This window comes from Tamandua tetradactyla, chromosome 7 (assembly GCF_023851605.1).
Source record: "Tamandua tetradactyla isolate mTamTet1 chromosome 7, mTamTet1.pri, whole genome shotgun sequence".
Lineage (NCBI taxonomy): Eukaryota > Metazoa > Chordata > Mammalia > Pilosa > Myrmecophagidae > Tamandua > Tamandua tetradactyla.
This window is the reverse complement of record NC_135333.1, coordinates 76,445,452-76,467,831: the sequence shown is the minus strand read 5'-3', so window position 1 is coordinate 76,467,831 and position 22,380 is coordinate 76,445,452. Positions and strand designations below refer to the sequence as shown.

General features: G+C 37.4%; 1 protein-coding gene across 21 annotated transcripts in view; it reads left to right on the top strand.

Annotated features, from left to right (window-relative positions):
* The window catches only part of GRIN2B (glutamate ionotropic receptor NMDA type subunit 2B), an 849,505-nt gene that overhangs the window by 509,201 nt on the left and 317,924 nt on the right, over window positions 1-22,380 (top strand). For 20 of the 21 annotated variants that reach the window (XR_013179559.1, XR_013179558.1, XR_013179557.1 and 17 more), the window contains one exon: window positions 8,376-8,804. Coding sequence is in view for 14 of the 21 variants with exons in the window: in XM_077170132.1 (XP_077026247.1) it covers window positions 8,376-8,804 (429 nt within the window). In the remaining 7 variants the exon portion in view is untranslated. Of the gene's footprint in view, window positions 1-8,375; window positions 8,805-15,452; window positions 15,585-22,380 lie in introns of those variants that run through there. The other variant, XM_077170145.1, reaches the window with a different exon arrangement.

The window sequence follows — 22,380 nt, the reverse complement described above, 5'->3', positions numbered from 1 at the left end:
TAAAGGCAAAAAACAAACAAACCATGAGTGGCTGGATGAGAATACAGATAGTCATCTATGCTTGTATAGCAAATTTCTATTAAAATGCACACATGTAAAGTGACTTATAATCCTTTATTAGCTATCTGCACAGCCTTTGTGTCAAGTACTTGGGTGACAGTAGAAATGATACTTTTGCTTTGTGTATAGAGCAGGAAAGAAGAGGTTGGATGGAAAAACCTGGATTTAGCCACTGGAACGGTTGATGAATAAAAGAGGGTGCTCAGATGAGAAAGATCTTGTTGAACTGAACAAAGCAAGACGGATCTCAGTAGAAGGCCTTTGAAATACTTCTACTAAGGATTCGATGTTTCCTTTTTCATTGGTAGTTGTGAGGCCAAGTCCTAGCAAAGATTTAAATTGCTGGTGGTCTTTGCACAGACAATCTTCTCTGTAATTATGTGGAACTTAGTGGTTCACCTGCAGGGTCAAGGGTTTGGTTCATTTTTATCTGCCTCTCTCTCTTCTCCCTATCTCTCTTGCTCTTTCTTCTCTGACCAAACACTTTCCCAGATGATACTTATCTAAGCCTTTGTGCTCTTTGAGTATATTCAAATGGATTTGGGGTTTGTTCCTGTTCGGAGTGTATTTAGGTAAATTGATACTCCAGAAGGGTCAAGGAACATCGTTTAATGCCATGTAGGTCACTAAATTAAAAATGGATTTAGTGTGTTCATAGCATGTCCAGGCAGACAAATCTTTCCTCACCAGTGTCACAAGGGTGTTGACTTAGCACCTGCCTCCATCCCCCACTATCAGGATTTCTTCCTTTGTCCCTTTCTGAAAAACAGCAGGGTCAGGGGAGCTTAGAAGCTTTAAAAGAAAAAATGGATGATGGTAATAGAGGAGGAGACTAATAGAACTCAGAGAACCTTAAGGTTCTAAGTCCAAGTCAGATGTCTTTTATGTTATTTCTACAGATTTAGATGATACTTGTGTAGTTTAGCAGCCACTAAATGCATTTGGAGGATTGAAATTGGATTTCTAAATGCCCCGAGTATATAGATGATATTGTACTTCATTTGATAGAGACAGATAATTGGTTTTGTACTTCAGAATAATTGAATAGTATAGATTTGAAATCTGTGATACTTCTGCTTCATGGCTCAGATGGTGTGATGAACACATGTATTGTCTAAGTGGAATATTCTCATCCCAAATCACCTATTTAGTCCAAGGTTTGCCCTGCTTCTATAAACATGAGTTAAAAAGTATTACTTAAAACCTAAAATTGACTCAAAACTTTAAAAAGTTTGTTAATATTTTAAAAATTTGGGCCCTGTTCTGCAGAATTGAGTTAATCGTGCTTTTCAGTTCATGACACACTTTCATTGTTGGTTCAGAGAAGGATGCCTCATTTAATTAGTTTTTCTTGTATCTTTGTTCTTTCATCTACATTTTATATTGTTGATAAAATTTGTTTAAAATCCTGTTATTTTGATATGATAATTTAATTTGTGAAAAAAGAGAACTCTTCAGAATATTGTATCGTCACATCTGTGAATGTGGCATATATTAATATGACTCAGGTCTTAGTTCATATCCTTTATAGAGTTTTAAAACTTTCTCTATGGAGGTCCTGTGATTTCTTTATTAAGCTCATAGTTGTATGATCTTTTTTTAGTATTATAAATATTATATTTTCTGATCACTTAGAAGAAAGGAATTGCTGCATTCTAAATGGATCTTTTACTTAGCAACTTTGTTATACTCATTCATTCTAGTAGTTTCTCAGTTCTGTTGGGTTTTCTATATAGAAACCTAGGTATGAGTTTCTACGTAGAGAACTGTAGTATCCTCATCTAATGCCAGGTTTGTCTCTTCCTTTCCTTAAAATTTTTGTTTTTTTAAAACTTATTTTATCTATAGGATTTCTAGTGGCAATGATAGCACTAACCTTACTTTTTTCTCAATCTCAAAGGAATGTAATCAAGAGTTTTTGGTGTAAAGCTTTTCCATATAAAGGCTGAATGATCCCTTCATTTCTTGTTATTCAAGAATTAAAGAAAAACCACATACCTTAACAGTTATATTCATAAATAGGCATTTCCCTTAATCAGATGTGTTCATTTTGGGGCAATTTTCATGTAACTATATCCTTTAGTCCATTAATGTGGTAAATTACTTTGATGTACATTCTGAAGTTAAGCCATCTTTGCTTGGGGTATAAACCACACTTGCTCAATATGTGTAATTACTATTTTCAAATATACTTTGTTTTGTTAGCTAATATTTTATTAAGAAGTTTTACCTTTTAATATATAAGTTAAATTAGAACTAAAATCATCTTCTCTTGAATGAGACTTATCTGAATTTAGAATCAGATAAGGTTTCCCTTTTTTGTATTTTGTTTAACTCATGTAAGCTCATTTTCTTCCTTGAAAGTTTGATTGACAGACTTCATCTACAGAGCCATCAGTACCTGTTTCTTATTTCTTCCCTTTTAGGGGTGCGGGCTCTGTGTTGTGTTAGGGTTGGGGACCTTTGAATACTATTTTACTTTCTTTAATGGTTGTTGCATTAAGATTTTCTTATTGAGTCCCTTTTTTTGCTATTTTTTCAATCAGATTTCTTTTTTCCTCCTTCTGATTATTAAATTCATTTGTATTTTCTCTGGTTTTTCTTGTAGAACTTTGTCTGTTGTAGTCTTTTTAAAGAATCAGCTTTTTTCCCCCCCTTTGGCTTGTGTTTCATTCATTTCTACCTTTCTATTTTTTATTTCCTTCCCTTCTAGGGTTAACTGTGTTCAATGTTCAATCAAATAAGTAAACATTTAATTATTTATAATTAATTATTTGTAATTTTCTTGTAAATGTACCTTATAGGCGTAGGTTTCCCACTAATACTGCTTCAGTTGTGCTCCAGAAATTTTGACATATATTTTCATTGTCATTCTGTTGGAAGGATTCTGTAGTTTCCCTTATGATTTCCTCTTTAACTTGTTATTAAATAGTACTTTTTGTTTTTGAATATACTGTCTTTAAAAAATTTATTTCTAATTTTAACATTAAAGCAAAGTAGCAATGCTTTTTATTATTTGAAATTTATTGACTCATTTTTATAGATTTAATATTTTTCATGTCCTTTAAAGGAAATGTGTATCCTCTGTTTTGTGTATTTTTAGATGTCTGAACTAGTTAAGCCTATTATTCTTGATTATTTTTGATCATTTATGTCTTTCTTAATATTTTGTTTGTTGTATTTCTCTACTTCTCCCTGTGGTTATTTTAGTTGTTGCTTTAGAAATTTCAAGGCTACATTTTTAGATTCATGTATGTTTATGATTATTTTATCTTTTTGATGTTGATGTTAGAATGTGACATCCCCATTTCCTCTTTTTGGTGTTTTTGCCTTTGAATTTTATTTTGTCTTGATATTGACATTTTGATAGCTATTTCCACATTGATCTCCTAAAAGGATATACTCATGTATACTTAACTGACACTGCTCGAGATTCCTTGTTTGTCCACACTCTCTAATGTGTCATAGTTTTAAGACCTCTTTCTCCTAGTTTTCTGTCTTTATAGTTAACTTGAGAAACTGAATTTGGAATACTGTTCTGGCATTTTTACTCTTAATTTTACTCACTGCCTATCACATTCCAATGCAAGCTCCTTAATTGTGTCATCCCAAACAGGTGCTGATTGCACTAAAGGGTGAACTTGCAAAAATTGACTTAACCACTGATTAAATCACACTTTAGTCTTCCTGTTGGGTTGTCTCAGGATTCATTTTCTTTCTGAGAACAGGGTTAGCCCAGCCTCTCACCCAGATGCATCTTCCATTGAGTCTGCTGTGGGCGAAGTGTAGGTTGTTTCCCCCCGCAGTTACCCATACCAACGATAGGCATGAAAATGGGTTACTGCGACATTCAGCTTGCTATGGATCTGATATTACTTAGCTCAAGCTTAATGGAGGCAGAGGGCCAAAGAGGTGGACTGTCGACTCTCTGGTCCTGCTGCTTGGTGGCTGGTTCTACTTGGGAATCCTGGTGCTTAAACTCATAGCCTGTTTGGATATGCTAAGCTCCACTGACTTTCAATATTCAGTCTGGCCTGAATGACTCTTGAATTCTGCTACTTGCCTCTTGAAGCTGTCAGTGGAGTTTGCTGCTACCCTAAGGCCATGATGAGCCATCTCCTTCAGGGAGTTCTAGCCCTCAGGAAACTAATATGTCCTGTCCCTTGTGAGGTACCTCGTAACATTCCTCAGCCACTGTCTGCCATTCTCTCACCCCACCTCCCACATATTCACTCTGTGCTTTTATAAATCGCAAGTCTTCTTGAAAAGCTTCTGTAGAAGTTTAAAAGTAACATCCTTTGCATCCATAGAGGATTTTATATTCTCCAAAGCACTTATGTTTATATATATAGAGAGAATCGTTTGATCCACATAAAAGCCTTCCAAATATGTAGGTGAGATAGATTGTCCTGATTTTACTGAAAAGGAAACAGAGACAGTGATTTGATGATGTGCCTATTCTCACGTAATTAGCCAATGTGGAAGTGGTTTTAGAACCCCATTTGGTTTTGGTTGGTGGCTTCATCCACTCATTCATCCATTAATATTATAAGAGAAAAAGCAGCAGAATGTAAAGAGCAAGGGCTTTGGAGTTAGACAAATTTGGATATGAAACTTGATGCCATGCCTTATTAGCTGTGTGATCTGGGTTTGTGTACTCAACCACTGTGTGGTCGTGGTTCTATACTTAACCTCTGATCAATATAATAAAAAATAATGCCCGAGTTTTCTCAGAATCATCAGAAAGGCTAAATTCCCCAAACTAGCATAGAATTATGTGGCAGGCATCCTCTTCCAAAAGTCCATCTCAAGATACTCAACCCTGAAAAGCCTATGAAACGTTTGGTTAAACAGATCTTGTCCAATTAAGAATAAAGCTCCGCTTACACTTAGCCTACCCTCTATGACTACCAGATCTCTGTTATAATCAACAGAACCTAGCCAAGTTCTTTGTTTCTGTTTAAAAACTGCCCGCAAACTCCCTCGCCTCAAAACGTCTTTCACTCTTGTGGGAATTGGCTTTCTTACTGCAGTGATTTTGGTGTCCCAACTGAAACCACAACTTGACTCTGATTTTGTCTTATGACTCTAGTTTCTTAATTTTGAATATAGGGAAAAGTTGTGACTTATAATGTTATTACAAGGATCTCACAATGCATGAAAATCACCTGGCAGAAATAGTGCTTGACCTATAATAGGTTGAAATACGGTAGGTAAAAATGGTCAAATAATGGCAATGTTAAATGGTTCAACTTAATGGTAGAAACTTAGTATTGGCTTCCATTTGTTGAGTTTTTCCCTATTGTGTATGAGGCACTGGTAGACCTTCAAGAATACAAAAAAAAAGTGAGACAAGGCCTTTATGTGTCTCTTCTACTAGACTGTGGTTTTGGAGGATTGAGCCAGTGTTGTGTTCATTGTTGCATGCTAAGAACTGAGAACAATGTCTGCTAGTTAGTTGGCATTCAGTAAGTGCTTGATGAACTGAAAAGGTCTCTGCCCACAACTAGTTAAGGTAGGCAGACATATAATCATATAATTATTATAAATTACTACATGTGTTTAGATAGATACCTACAGGCTATGGTGAGAGCAGAAATGAAGCAATGCCCAATTCAACTGGAAAGGGGGAGGTTGGTTAAGTGAAGTGGAGAGAAGTGGGTACATCCAGACTATCCTTGGTCTGCCTGAGAAGGGAGCAAAGCTACTTTGCTTATCTTAGACTACCTGCTTTCTTGGAAGCAACCCCTTTCTAATGTGTGAAATTGAGTTTGTATTCAAAGCAGCCTCTTTATTTTTCTCACAGGCTGTTACTGGTATCTCCCATAATGTATTGCTTTGTAAAGTGCTGTGCTATGTCCTGAGTATAAAAGAGATGCTCCATAAAACCTGATTCTATTCTTTGAATGTCACAACCAGCGATTGCATAACAAAGTATAACACATTGTACGAGAAGAAAAAGAGGAACCCAAGAAATATTTTAAAGAGAGCAAATAAAATATCGAAGTGGGAGACTGTAGAGTGCATTAAAGTTAATAAACTGTCATGGCAGAATGGACCACTTTTCAATGTGAAGGAATTTAATTTAATGAGTTGTAACTATTAAGGCTTAGAATTGGAATGAAGTTAGACACTAGTTTTTTCAAATTCTAAATCTTTTTGGTTTTCTCTGAGAACTAGTCTTTCTAATTGAACAGATTTTTTTTTTCTCTACCACTCTTTGAGATGCTAAGCCTATCTGCCTTCCTCTCTGAATAGTCAGAGAGGAAGATAATAATCAATATATTTAGATATTGTTACCTTCCTTTAAGCTCTAGGAGTAGGAATTCAGGTCAATCAAGAAGGGTTTCCAAGTCCCGTGTAGTCATACCCTGTTTCCACACAGGCAGTGAGACAAGAAAACTGTCAGAAATAAACTTTGTTCAGGCATAAACCACTGAGTTACTGGTCCTATTTGCAAGACATAGACAAGGCAATCGATACAGATCTCCTCTTGGCAGTGTTGAAGGATGACTACAACAGCAAGAGTTCCAAAATGTTTCTGCCAAGAACTGGATTGGAGTTTGTGCTTCTTCAGCCACAAAATGTCCCCAGCATCTTACTCCCAAATCATTAATGCCCTTTGCAGTCAGTCTGCTCAGCCAGAAGACTTCCTTATCTTTCTTTATTCAACACCCTATTATTTCTTTTTTGTTTTTAGGACCCTAATATTTCACCTTATCTTTTTTTCAATCAAGCATGAACTGTTAAGCAGCATTTTTATCCCTGATTATGCTCTTTTTTTTTTTTTTTTTTTTTAGGAGAATCAGCATCCCTGTTTCTGGTTCTGAGTACGGCTTGTAGAATATTTACTAGGTGTATGAAATGCCATATATATATTGGCATCATGGTATTAAAATACCACGCTAGGAATGTGACCTTGGGCAATTTACAAAACCATTTTGAGTTTCTGTTTCTTCATTTGAGAAATGGGAATAAAATGTCAAATTTGTAGGGTTTCTATGAGACCAAAGAGATTGCACATTATTGCACAGCACATAATATATAATAAATGATCATTAAAAGCAAATCAAAGCAACATAAGCTTGACTTATCCTATTTAAATGAGAGGAGCTCTTGGACAATGGTGAGAAACTTAAGGAGAAATTACCAAGACTTATATTTTATACAGAGCCAAATCCTTAGTAGGGTTCCTTGTATAAAATTTCAGGGCACAGATGGTGGAAGTAAAATGGCAGGCATTCATTGCTGCTGAAAGGTGGTGAATTATATGTAAGTGCAGAATCATTCTAGGGAAGTCACTTTTATAGGATTTCATAAGAATAAAAAGTTTTTGTTCAAAGGTAGCTCTAACATAACTGCAGATATTAATAATATTTTTCCTAGTTATCATACTTTGATGCTTAGACAGATCAGGATAAAACCTCTCCTTATGATAATCAATGCTGTAAGAGACTGTCTAGTATAATTCAATGGAATATGAATTGAACTAAAAGTCAGACGATATGGGTTAAGGTTGATATTATTTAATTGGTTTGTAGGGACTTTGGACAAATCACTTAGCTTCTTTGAGCCTTGACTTCAACATCCAAAAAATGGGGATGATAATATCATTCTTGTTCTTTCACTGGGTTATTGTTAAGATTGGTTGAGATAATGTTTGTAAAAGAACTGCCCATATACTGGTTATTCCTGTGATTTAATATTAGGAGCCAGATACTAAAGCTGTTCAGGATTGCTGAAGAGTTTTTCAGCTCTTGTCTTCTTTGTGGCAAATACAAAGCAAAGGCAGCAAGAATGTCAGGCTTATGTATCTTTAAGTCCCTATATGCTGCTTATCCAGGCCATGTTTTGTTGCTAGTCTCTGCTGAGCCCATTTTGCTGCTCACTTTGCCTGGCCTATACCATCCCCTTGGCCCAAGAGCAGTGAAAGGGTGGGCTGTGACAGGAGAGCCACTGATCAGGCAGCCACAGCAATACTTCTGCTTGGTGACTCCTGCATTTGCACAGCTAGTGTGACTACCCGGAGCTCTGCAGCCTCTTTCCCTCATTGGTCTGAGTATTGCTGCAAATGGCTGTCGTGATAGCATCTTTTATTGTCTTGCTTAAGGATTTCTGATGATTTTCAGTTTCTTTTTTCTCATTCTCCTGAGCAAATGCCAGAGATAAGAGACCAGGCTAAAAGGTAGGAGTTGGGTTTGATGATCAGAGAGAAGAGATAAGGCCCGTCTTTGACTTGCAGTATCCAGCCTCTTCATAGACAGGTTATGTAGTGTGAGCCCTCTGTTAACCATTCTGTCTCTTTATATTTTCAGGGAGTCAAAGAGTTGAAGATGAAGCCCAGAGCGGAGTGCTGTTCTCCCAAGTTCTGGTTGGTGTTGGCTGTACTGGCTGTGTCAGGCAGCAGAGCTCGCTCCCAGAAGAGCGCCCCCAGCATTGGCATTGCTGTCATCCTAGTGGGCACTTCAGACGAGGTGGCCATCAAGGATGCCCACGAGAAAGATGATTTCCACCATCTCTCTGTGGTCCCCCGTGTGGAGCTGGTAGCCATGAACGAGACTGACCCAAAGAGCATCATCACCCGCATTTGTGATCTCATGTCTGATCGGAAGATCCAGGGGGTGGTGTTTGCTGATGACACTGACCAAGAAGCCATCGCCCAGATCCTTGATTTCATTTCAGCCCAGACTCTCACCCCCATCCTGGGCATCCACGGCGGCTCCTCTATGATAATGGCAGACAAGGTAAAGTGGGGCTGCAGCAAGAAGAGCCAGGGATGGGGGGGGGCGCTATTAAGAACTACATGATGCATTTTTTTTTTTTTTTTTTTTTTTTTTTAAAGGAAAGACAGAGAGAAGGAAGGAAGGATAGAAGGAAGGAAGGAAGGAAGAAAGGGAAACATCTCCAAACATTTTCTTGCTTTATTGTATTTTGTTTTTCCGTTTTTGTTACATGGGCTGGGGCCGGGAATCGAACCGAGGTCCTCCGGCATAGCAGGCAAGCACTTTGCCCGCTGAGCCACCGCGGCCCGCCCGATGATGCATTTTTTAAATGAGAAAACTGATTATTAAAGATGAAAGATAACCAGAATCTATATTATTTGAATATAGATTCTAATCTCATCTATATTATTAGTCCATTGAGTGAGTGGGTAGCTCAGTAATTGGTCTAATTATTTGAAGATGAAAGTGAGGGAAAGATGCTGGCATCTAGAAGTTCCCATAGTTTTGAACAGGTTTGTATGTCCATCTGTTTGTAAGCACACTCACTGAAATAACTAAGGAATTGAAGCTTGTAACTCGATGGTATATTTTCTTTAAATAGGTGTATGAACAGCTCCTTCAAAACTTTTAAACTATATATATTCTGTTTTTCCTAGGTAGTATATGTTCTACCCCCATACCAGTTTCATGAATATAAAAAGAAAAATCCCTTGAGGCATATTTGCATGTCTTCTTGAAAGATGCAAATGTCATAAGGAAGTAATTCTTGCTAAGATGTCCACATTCATCACTTATATCAATCTATACATTCAAATGGATTTTAATCCACAGAACCAGAAGCAGGCAGTGGTTCTTAATCTTGTCTGCACATTGAATCACCTGAATGGCTGTTGGCACTACTCATACCTGGGAGGCAACCCCAGAGATTCGGATGGATTAGTCTGGGGCCAGCCCTGGGGTTCAGGATTTTTGAAAGCTCCCTATGTGATTCTGGTATCCAGTCAAGGTTTGAGAACAACTGTTTTAATGCCTTAAATAAATCCTAGCCTCTTCTGCATTACAGTTAGATTGATTGTCATATGGGATTGATGCTATTCTCTAAATCCAGAAATGTGTTTTGTTTTATTTTTGTTTCTAAGTTTATTCAGTTATTCCGTTATTTTTCCTTGCTTTATCGATTATTGTGCATTTTTTAGGTACAGCACTTCTCACGTTTGTATTGTCCCTTGGAATTTGTTCCTATGGTAGAACTATTCATCTCGCCACAAGTGCAACATTTATTGCACTTTGGTTTCTTTAAACTGTCTCTACATTTTCGATGCCATTTTCTTCTTATTATCATCACTTTCAAAACTTCCTTTATGTTGTACTTGAAAGACATGCTGTGGGGTTAGTGATGTTTATAAACACCTCACAACTTAGCACAGACCCCACAGCGTGCGACTTGACCCCTTGAGAACCATCAGGCAGTGGCTTGGCAGCGGCTACAGTCACCTTGTGTGATCACTAGCGCCACCTGTTGGCACCACATGGAGGTGACTAGCTTCTGTTTTAAAGCCCTGCTTTTTTATCCAGTCTAGGAAAAGTTAAAGTAGTACATGGAGGAACTTCAGCATCACATGAGAAAGATATAGTTCCATTCATATGGACACAGGCACAGGTGTTAGAAAACAAGCGCTGGAACAGGTATCCCATGCTGTGGGAAGAGGATAAACCTAGAATGGAAAAGGGGGCCAGAACTATGGCCAAACCCAATTTCTTTGGGTGGATTTTTTTTTAACAGCATTGTCCTTGACAAATTATATTGTATCTGAGAAGTGGTATCTTGAGGACGCAATATTGCTGTGAAAGAATTCTGATATGGAGAAAAGTCAAGTTTTGAATACTATTTTTAGAAGAGTGCATATTTATTTTGAGAGCACAACAGGTGAAAATGATTAAAAATTTTCGTTATCCTTTCCTCCCAGTAGAAAGATTATTGGCTAGACTAGTTAGATGCTGCTCTTTTGTGTCTCTCTCAAGTCAACAACAAAGATCTGATACCATGGGGTAAGACTCAGACCAGATGGAGAGATGTGGTCTTTCTGTTCACTGGGGTATTCTTGGTGCCTGAGTGTTTAGAACATGCCAGGCACTCAGTGTTTTGCAGAGATTGTCTTACTAAATCCTTTTAACCCAGTAAGCTGAGTGGCCTTTACCTCCATTTTACAGATGGGAAAACTGAGGCTCAGAGAGATTAAATCACATATCCAAGATGACATTACTAGTAAGTGGCAGCTAGGATTTCATCATTATTTGCTGGTTCAAAGGGCTGTGTGCTCTTTGCCTCTCAAGAGGATGGAGAGGCTGGTTAATTTTTCACATTACCTGTATTTCTTCCTTTGTTTTACGTAGCATTGTGGTGGATGCTACCTGACTAAAAGTAATCCATCACTTGACTCATAATCTGGCAGTACTGGAATTATTTTTTTCTATGAATGTGACTAGGGGAGAGAATTCATGAGGATGTAAAACGGTGTAGCAGATAGGCATAGCACTAATCCATGGAAAGCCCCCTGACTACTGCCTTTAGGGAGTGAAAGAGAGGATGGAGGCCAGTTTGAAGGATTCTTCCAGTCCCTATAATGAGATCCCCTTCTTGTCTCTTTCCCCATGTGCCTCCCTGAATTGTTATCTAATCAGAATAGATCATTTTATCTTTTCTTCTTCCTGCCAAAGAAAGGAGGTAGATGATGACTTTAGGCTCCTTCTTAACAGACTAAATAATAGCTTAGTTTTGATCAGAGGAGAAGAGTCTAAAGAAGTAGGCAGCAAGATAGAAAAACAAAAAGAAGGCGATCCTAAGAATCCAGAAACAGGAGTGTTGGTAGCTGAGTCCTAAGGAGTTGGGTTTTGAATAGGCTGCAGAGGAGAGTGTAGAGGGAACCACATGGAATTGGGCAGCACCAGGATCCCAGGAGTCAAGCAAGGGGACTGATCATGGATTTAGAGATTTACATGAAGTCAAATAGCAAACATTCCCCAGAGCGCCAAGAAATATCTTTGGGGCAGGTTTCAAAACTAAAACATTTCAAATGCAAGGCCAGGTGTTTTTTTTGTTTGTTTGTTTTGTTTTTAAAGCTCATTCTTAAGTACCATGACCATTTTTCTGAACATAGAACTGGTGCACAGTTTGACAGCTCCGAATCTACTTAAGGGGCAATAGGACAAAACATTTTAAATTGGGACTGCTGCAGAAAATCTAAGAAATATAGTTTTGCTGTCTTTAAGGCATATAGTAATCAACTGAAGGATGAAAACTAAGCCTTCTGTTTTGCTTCCTTCTTTTCGGGGAATGGTAGCTGTCACTATACTTTAACATTGTTTCAAATAGAAACACAAAGGTAATTGTCCTTGTGGAAGTTTGCATTAAGGAATAAGGCCCCTATACTTAAGGAGTTAGTGACATAGGGAAGACAAAAATGTTATAAAGACTATCAGAAAAAATAGACACAAGTTCAGCATCTGGTCAAATAGCACATATTCACTCCTTGGCAAATGTTAATTAGTAAATACATTAACTAATGCTCTGCTTTCCCAGTGAGGAAAGGTACATTATATCATGGTAGAGAGAATATGGGAACTGTTCAGTAGAGCTTTAAAATCTCAGAATTTGGAATCAGCCAGAGCTAGCTTTCATAATTGCTTCATGTATGTGGAAATCTAGACTAGTCACCAACCACTTTCCCTAAGCCTGTATAATGGTTTTCTTGCCTGTATAATGGAGATAATAATATATACACTGTAGGATTGTTGAGGACTAAATTAGATAATGCACAGGAAGTGCTTTACTCAATGCCTGGTACATTGTGGGTATTGAATAAATAGTATTTTCCACTTTGGAGGCCTGGAGTGGTATTCAGCAGATTAAGCTGTAAGTTGTATGGAATAGTTTGATGAAAGGGAGCGGGTTTCATGACTGGAAGAGAATGAGAATTAAGCAGCCCCTAAACTAATCACAGAGACTTTTCTTTGGTGGAGAACAGCAAGGGAGGGAGCCAGGTGACCTGGGGACAGTCCTGGAGGTGGTCTGTGAGTCTTGGTCCAGTGAAACTGAGGCTCCTCCATAGTATGGAAGCCTGCCGTAGCCCCACAGGGAGTATGTTCAGTTAAAGGAAAGCTCTTTACATAAGGGGGAACTGCTAAGCAGTTCTAATGGAAGACTATTTAGACTAGTAACAGTTTAAACATGTATAAGGTGTTTTTGGTAGTTGCCCACCTGAGTATAAAGAGCCCGTTGTATTTTGCTTTGTTATAATTGCTTTTTTATCTCTGAGATCCTGGATTTAGAATGATCATCTGAATTCAAATAATGAACCAGTAGCTGGAAGAATTTCCATTTTCTTTCTAGGAGGTTTCTCTATTGATTTACTGCAATCTTTCTTGGGTTTTCAGATTTTAGCTCAGAGAGGACAACTAATCCATGATGTCACAGCTCACAGTTAGGAATGGGATTGGGATTCAAATCTCAGAAATACTTATCTTGAAGCCCATGCTCTTTCTATTATACAATTCTGCCTCACATAGCACTGAACTAAAAATTACAAGTCCTGAGTTTTTGTCTCCATTCTGACCAGCTTTAGAACTTTGAACAAATAACATAGTTACAGGATACTCAGTTTGTAGTTTAGGAGATTTCAGTTGTTTTTCTGTCCTACCAACTTTACTGCATTTTGAAGATGAAATGATTTAAATATGTCAAAAACTTTAGAAAAGTACCATGCAAAGACACTTTAGTGGAGAGGCATAGGAAGTGATGACAGGGAATACTGGAGTCATGGAAGATTCTTGTCACTGGTATTAGGACCAATGAAAATGGCCTAGGCAGGAGGTGGGAAAGAAAACAGAAAGATGAAAGTTGCTGGAGGATCAGGGAAGAGGGACACAACACCCAATCTTTAATGCTGCAAGAATGGAAGAGAAAAGGATATGCTTGTTAAAAGGTTAAGGACTAGAAATGGGTGGGTTGATGAGAGTGAAGTACAGTGGCTAAAACGCGCATCACACACCATGTCTTGTTCCTCACTACAGGGCATGTGAAAATATCCTTACTATGGAGTCTGTTGCTATGATTCCAAGTTGCTTGGTTGAGAATTGGTGCTTTGAATAGCACTCTTATTTTCTGTACAGAGAGCCATATTTTTAAATCCAACTGGGACTAGGAAGATGTCTTAGTCTTCAAGGCACTCTTCTTTGGTCCCATGTTCTCTCCCTCCTTACCCAACCCTCTCCACTGCCTGCCCAAATGGCAGTGAGTTTGGAGAGAGTAAATAAGCCAGCAGAGTTGTGTGTCACTGTGAACAGACTACTGCCTTTCTTTTGCTCATGTGGGGTTTCCATATCCAATATAATCTTGAAACCAATTCGGTCATGCTACTCATAACTTACTCTATGCTTCTTCTCTAACTTCTGGTTTCTCTTAGTTTTTATTCATTTGTTTTCACCTTGCTCTTAGCTGTCCATCATATAGTATTCCTTTGGACAGAGTAGTTCAAGAGGAAGCATTTCTCGATAAAAAGAGTTAAGATGTGGATTTGGGAAAGGCAACAGGGGTGCAAAGCTATTATGTTTCATATCTTAACATTGTGCCAGGCATGGTGTTAAGCGTTTTAATTCTTATGCAAGGCTGTGAGGTAGATAGTATTATTTATTTTCTGCAGATGGGAAACTTGGAGAGTTTAAGTATGTTGGCCCACCCAAGTCACACAGAAAAATAGTGGGACTGGGATCCAAATCCAGGCATGTTTAACTTCAAAACCTTTGCCCAGACAATACCTATTGAGGAAGTAAAAAGCCAGGATAGAATTGCCAGCCTGGAGTTCAGTTTCTCCTCTTCATTTTCCCTACTTCCTTGAATAATACTTTGGGGGAGAAGGGTAAGCAGTTCTTTCTAAGACACTGTAAACGTGGCAGCCATGCAGCCTTGGAGTCGGACTGGATTCACGGTCTTGCTATTTGCTTCTGCGGAACGTCCTCATTGGCCAGCCCATCTAGGAGCTAGAACTTGCGTTAAAGAGGCTAGCCACTTGAACTCCAGGTACAGCTTTAATGCTTGTAAAACTGAGGGCCCAGAAATTGCTGAGGTATTCACAGAAATATAGGCTATTGGTTAGAAAGTAGCATACGGTCATCCCATTGTTGTGCATCCTCCAGGAAAGTGATGGTATGTCCCCAGGAGGGTGGTGGCACAACTTGGAGAGGAGACAGGCTTTGGGACCAGTAGACCTGAGCACTGCTCATCCCAGCCACGTGAACTTAGTTATTCTCTTCCAACTTTCTGAGCCTCAGTATCACCATCTCTAAAAGGGGACAAATGATGCAAAGTTCCTAATGGGTAGTGAGCCCTAAATGAAGCAGTACATGTAGTATGTGATAAGCAGTAGGTCCCCAGTGTGCAGTACCTTGTGTTTCCATTTGCCAGATTTTACCTAAATCATTTGAGGAAGATTGGATCCCATGTTTTTTTCCTGTTACCTGAAAGGGAAGAGACTAAGATGTCAATACCCTTCATTTTAGGCCTGGTGGGTAAGCAGTAGCTCAGTAGGTACTGCCTCTATGGTGATGTAATTACTGATTGTGACATGATCAGAACTTATCAGCATTTCAAGGCAGAGACATACGGTGATTTTAATAAACTGATACACACAGGATATAAGCAATGAAGAGAAGAACACCAAAATATATATATATATATGGCATAAAGAAACAGTGTTTGAATCCAGGGTCACTCATAAATTTGGAAGTATCAATGCATAAGGAAAAGTGAGTTATTAAATGAGGGAAATGTTAATGGTATTAAGTAGAAAGCAGTAATAAGCTATAGCTCCAGGAGGATAGTTAAATTACTAAATGTCACCATCCGATTTTTAATACATTACACTGATGTTGCTGAAAAATTTCTTGCATGTTGGTTTCTATTCCAAGAGAATATTTTCATTCCCCTATCTGAGGCTTGTGATTATTTTATTTTGCCTTATTATTAAATGTTAGATCTGCATTTCATTCAAAATTACATTTCGATTCTGTATTTTAAGAGCCCAGCATGCATGTGAGTAAAATTAAAGGATATTTGTGTTCCATTTTTCTAAGTAAGTTGTAGAAATAAAATTGTAGCAGTAAAATTGCTTTGTTTCTAAGCACAAAGCAGTTTTACTGCTACAATTCTATTTTACTGGGACAAAGAACACCTAAACTATTATTGGTTTGAGGTGATAATTGTTTGAAGTGATAATGAGAAAGAGAACTAATATTTATTATCATTCATTTTTGTCAGGCTCTGAGCTAATCATCTTATATGTGTTGTCTCATTTAAATCTTTTTTTTTTTTTTGAGTGGGCAGGCACTGGGAATTGAATCCGGGTCTCCAGCACGGCAGGCGCGAATTCTGCCATTGAGCCACTGTCGCACTGCCCTCATTTAAATCTTTTTGTTGATTTTTTTTTTAGTTTTAGTTATCTATTAGAGAAGATTTAGGGTTATAGAAAAAACATACAGAAAATATAGAGTTCAATATCCCTCCTTATCTACACACTGTTTTCCCTATTAACACTTTGCATTAGCGTGGTACCTTTATTATAACTGATGAAAAATTATTATTATCATTATACTATTAACTATAGTCTAGTTTACATTAGGGTTCATTGTGTTGTACAGTTGCTAAAAATTTATTCTGGTAACATATAGTTTCCCATTTAACCATATTTAAATATGTAACTTAGTGGTGTTAATTACATTGCTACCATCCCACCATTCATAACCCAAACTTTTCTATCCTCCTAAACAGAAGCTCTGTACCAATTAAGCACTAACTTCCCATTCCTTATCCCCACCCCGGTCCCTGGTTACCTGTATTCTAGTCCCTGGATGTTAATTTGTTATTCTAATTATTTCTAATCAATGAGATCACACATTGTCTTTTTACGTCTGGCTTATTTGATTCAACATGATGTCTTCAAGGTTTATCCATACTGTCACATGTATCAGAATGTAATTTCTTCTTACAGCCCAGTACTGTTACACTGTATGTGTATACTACATTTTGGTTATCCATTCACTTGTTTATGTACACTTGAATTGCTTCCATCTTCTGGCAATTGTGAATAATGCCGCTATGAAGATCATTGTGCAAATATATGTTTGAGTCCCTGCTGTCAATTCTTTAAGAAGTGGGATTGCCAGGTACTATAGTAATTCTCTACTTAACTTTCTGAGGGACTGCCAGACTGTTTTCTATAGCAGTTGCCTGTTTTACCTTGTCATCAACCATGAACGAGTATTCCTCTCCAACACTAGTTTTTCAATTGGTTAATAGTGGCCATTCTAATGGGTTTGCAATGTATGTCATTAAGGTTTTATTTGCATTTCCCTAATGGCTAGTCATGTTTAGCATCTTTTCATGTGCTTTTTTAGCCATTTGTATTTCCTTTTTGGAAAAATGTCTATTCAGTTCATTTCAGTGGGGTTGTTTTTATGTTATTTTATCAATTTAATTTAATTTTGGCATGGGCAGGCTTGGGTTGTTTGTTTCTAGTTGTTGATTGTAGGATTACTTATATATTCTGGATATTAAACCCTTATTAGATATGTGGGTTTATTTTCTCCAAATATTTTCTCTTATTTTGTAGGTTGCCTTTTTGCTTTCATGACGAAATCAGTTAATGTACAAACATTATTGATTTTGATGAAGTCCCATTTATTGATTTTTTTTTTCCTTTTGCTACTTGTGCTTTGGTATAAAGACAAAGATACCATTGTCTAATAAAAGGCCCTGGAGATGGTTCCCTATGCTTTCTTCTAGGAATTTTGTAGTTTTGGTTCTTATATTTAAATATTTGATCCACTTTGGGTTATTTGTTACATATGGTTTGCAGTAGGGGAAAATTTTCATTCTTTTTCATATGGATTTCCAGTTTTCCAAGCATCATTTGTTGGAGAAACTCTTCTTTCCCCTTTGAGTAGACTTGGCACCCCTGTCAAAAATCAATTGGCCATAGATTTGAGGTTTATTTCTGGACTCTCAATTTGATTCCATTGGTCTATACGGCAGACCTTGTGCCAGTACCATGCTGTTTTAATGACTGTAGCTTTGTACTATATTTCAAAATTGGGAAGCATGAGTACTTAGCTTCATTTTTCTTCAAGATGGTATTGGCTGCCTGGGTCCCCTTACCTCTCCATATAAGTTTGAGGATTGGTTTTTCCAGCTTTCCAAAGAGGATAGGAATTTTGGACTTTTGATTGGGATTGCATTGAATCTGTACACTGCTTTGGAAGAATTGACATCCTAACATTATTTAGTCTTCCAATCCATGAACTGCAAAACATTGCTCAAAGAAATCAAAGAAGACCTAAATAAATGGAACGGTGTAATTATTTTGATCCTCTTAGAATTGGTTTGCTTCTATTTTATTAAGATTTTTGCATCTTTTTTCATACGGGAGACTAGATTTTAATTTTGTTTTCTTGTGCATCTTTATCTGGCTTTGGTATTTGGGTGATGTTGGACTGAAAGAATGAGTGAGGGAGAGTTCCTTCCTTTTCAGTTTTTTGGAAGAATTGAGCAGAATTGGTATTAATTCTTCTTCTTATAATGTTTGATATAATTCCCCAGACAAGCTATATGGTCCTAGGTTTTTCTTTGTTGGAAGTTTTTTATCTATTTCTTTATTTTTTATTGACTTGTTGAGATCTTCTGTTTCTTCTTGAGCCAGTGTAGGTAGCTTTTGTGCCTCTAGGAATTTGTCCATTTCATCTAGATTTTCCAATTTGTTGGCATAAAGTCGTTCATAGTGTCCTCTTATAATCCTTCTTATTTCTGCATGGTAGATACTAATGTCCCACATTCATTTCTGATTTTAGTTGTTTGCATTCTCTGTTTTTCTTTGTCATTCTACCTAAAGATTTGCAGGTTTTACAGATCCTTTCAAAGAACCAATTTTTGTTTCACTGATTTTCTATATTGTTTTTTTCTTCTCTATTTCATTTATCACCACTCTAATCTTTTTTATCCCCTTCTTTCTGCTCACTCTAGGTTTAGTTTGCTCTTTTATTTCTAGATTTTCTAGTTGTGACATTAGGTCTCTATATGAAATTTTTCTTCTTTTGTTTTTCTTTTTGTATTCTTTCTTTTTTTTGGCATGGCGAGGTTCCGGGAAATTAATCCGGATCTCCAGCATGATAGGCAAGAATTCTGCCACTGAGCCACTGCACTGCCCTCTTGTTTTTTTAATACAAGCATTTAGAGTTATCAATTTCCCTCTCAGCACTGACTTTGCTACATCCCATAAATTTTGGTATGTTATGTTTTCTTTTTCATTTTCCACAAGATAATTCCTAAATTTCCTTGTGATTTCTTTTTTGACTCATTAAGTGTTTAAGAGTACATTGCTTAATTTCCACAATTCATGGATTTTCCAGTTCTCCTTCTGTTACTGATTTCTAGCTTCATTCCATTGTGTTCATAGAAGGTGTGGTAGTTAGATTCAGGTGTCAACTTGGCCAGGTGAAGGTGCCTAGTTCTATTACTGTGGACATGAGCCAATGGTATGTGAACCTCATCTGTTGGTGATTATATCTGCAGTCAGCTAGGAGGTATGCCTGCCCCTATGAATGATGTTTGATTTAATTGGCTGGTGCTTAAATGAGAGAGGTCAGTGTAACACAGGCCAAGCAGCTCAGCATACCTCATATCACACTCATAGCTTAGCCCAGGTCTTTGGAGATGCAGAAAGGAATCACCCTGGGAAAAGTTGTTGGAACCCAGAGGCCTGGAGAGAAGGCCAGGAGAGATCGCCCTGTGCCTTCCTGTGTAAGAAAGAACCTCAGTTGAAAGTTAGCTGCCTTTCCTCTGAAGAAATAAATAAATAAATGAAATAAATCCCCTTTTATTAAAAGCCAATCCATCTCTGGTATGTTGCATTCCAGCAGCTAGCAAACTAGAACAGAAGGTATATTGTATGATTACAATATCTTTAAATTTGTTAGGTCTTGTTTTGTGGCCTGATATGCAGACTATCCTGGAGAAAGATTCATGTTCACTAGAGAAGAATGTGTTTTTTGCTGCTGTTGGTTGAAGTGTTCTATATACATCTCAGGTTTAGTTGGTTTAAAGTATCATTCAAGCCTTCTATGCATTCACTGATTTTCTGTCTAGATGTTCTGTTATTGAAAATGATGTTGTTTGGTTTGCTAAAGCTGGCAGAATGCAGCATACCAGAAATAGATTGGCTTTTACAAAGGGCATTTATTAAGTTATAAATTTACATTCTAAGTCCATAAAAATGTCTAAATTAAGGTATCAACAAGAGGATAACTTCACTCAAGAAAGGCTCATCACATCTGGGGTTTCCTCATCACATGGAAAGGCACATGGCAATGTCTGCTGACTCTTCTCTCCTGGGTTAGTTTCCAAAATGACTCTCTCAGCTCCTGTGAATCCTTCTGGTCTCTCCTGAGGCAGTTTTCCTTCTCTAAGTATCTGTGGCTCCTCTCTCATCTTCTCCAGGGCAAACTCTGGATTTCATCTCTTAACTTAGTGTTACCCAGGACATTTTCTGTCTCCAAGCATCCTTCACTGGGTTTCATCTTTCTGCTCTCTGTATTGGCTCTGAGCTCTATGTTTTCTGCCTTTTATTCTCTTCATAAAAGACTTCAGTAAAAGGATTAAGACCCATCATGAATTGGGTGGTGTATTAGTTAGGGTTCTCTAGAGAAACAGAATCAACAGGGAACACTCGCAAATATAAAATCTATAAAAGTGTCTCATGTGACTGTGGGAACACAGAGTCCAAAATCCACAGGGCAGGCTGTGAAGCTGATGATTCCGATGGAAGGTCTGGATGAACTCCACAGGAGAGGCTCACCAGCCGAAGCAGGAAGACAGCCTGTCTCTTCTGAATCCTCCTTAAAAGGCTTCCTGTGATTAGATTAAGCATCACTCATTGCAGAAAACACTTCCCTTTGACTGATTTCAAATGGAATCAGCTGTGGATGCAGCTGACATGATCATGATTTAATTCTATGAAATGTCCTCATTGCAACAGACAGGCCAGCACTTGCCCAACCAGACAAACAGGCACCACCACCTGACCAAGTTGACACATGAATCTGACCATGACAGGTGGGTCACATCTCCATGGAAACAACCTAAACAAAAGTTCCCACCCACAATAGGTTTGTACAAGATTGGATTAGAAAAATATGACTTTTCTAGGGAACATAACAGTTTCAAACCAGTACAGGTATATTGAAGCCTCCTACTGTTACTATAGAACCAAATATTTTACCTTGAAATCTGTCAATATTTGCTTCACATATTTTTGTGCTTTGCTATTACTTGCATCTATATACTTGTAATTGTTATGTCATGTTGTTGAATTAACTCCTTCATCAGTATATAGGAACCTTCTTTGTCCTTCATAAAAGTTTTTTTTTATTTTGTTTTTGCATGGGCAGGCTCCAGGAATCGAACCCTGGACTCTGACATGACAGGCGAGAATTCTGCCACTGAGTCACCATTGCACTGCCCCCTCATAACAGTTTTTGATTTAAAGTCTATTGTATTTGATATTAGTATTAGTTACTCCTGCTTTGTTTTGGTTACTATTTGCATGATATGTATTTTATATCTTATTACTTTAATCCTACTTGTGTCTTTGAGTTTAAGGTGAGACTCTTCTAAATAAGGTAGAGTTGAGTCATGCTTCTTAAAAAATCCATTCTGTCAATCTCTGTCTTTTGACTGGGGAGCTTATTCCATTTACATTTAAAGTAATTATTTAAAATACAGGTCTTTTTTCTGTCATTTTCTTAGTAAATCTTATACCTTTTTTATCTTTCAAGTCTTCCATTAATGACTCCTTTCTTATTTATTTTTGTATTATATCACTTTGTGTCCCTTTTCATTTCTTTCGGTGTATATATTTAATAGACAATTTCTTTGTGTTTGCCTTGGGGCTTAAATTTAATATCCTAGTTCCACAACAATCATGTTTGATTTAATAACAACTGAACTTCAGTAAAATACACATATGCGGTTCCTGTAGCTCTCCATTGTACCCACCTTTCTGTTGTAACTGTCACAAATTTTGTTCTATGTCCAAACACTGATTTGTCATTACTTGTTATGCATTTACATTTTATAATCTGTAACAAGTAAAAAGTGGAGTTACATATAAAGAATTCAGTACGATTATGTCGGCATTTATGATTACCCATATGATTATCCATTCTAGAGGTCTTTATTTCTTTACACTACTTCAGTCCACTGTCTAGAGTTCTTTCCTTTCAGTTTGAAGAACTCCCTTTAGCATTGCTTGTAGGGAAGGTCTAGGGTTGATGAACTCCCTCAGTTTTATCTGGGAATGTCTTAATCTTTCCATTATTTTCACTTTATTTATTTGTTTGTTGTTTATTTATTTATTTTTGCATGGGTAGACGCTGGGAATCAAACCCAGGTGAGAATTCTGCCTGCTGAACCACTGTCACACTCCCCTGTTCCTTATTTTTGAAAGGCATTGTCACCGGATATGCAATTCTGGCAGTTCTTCAAATATTTCAT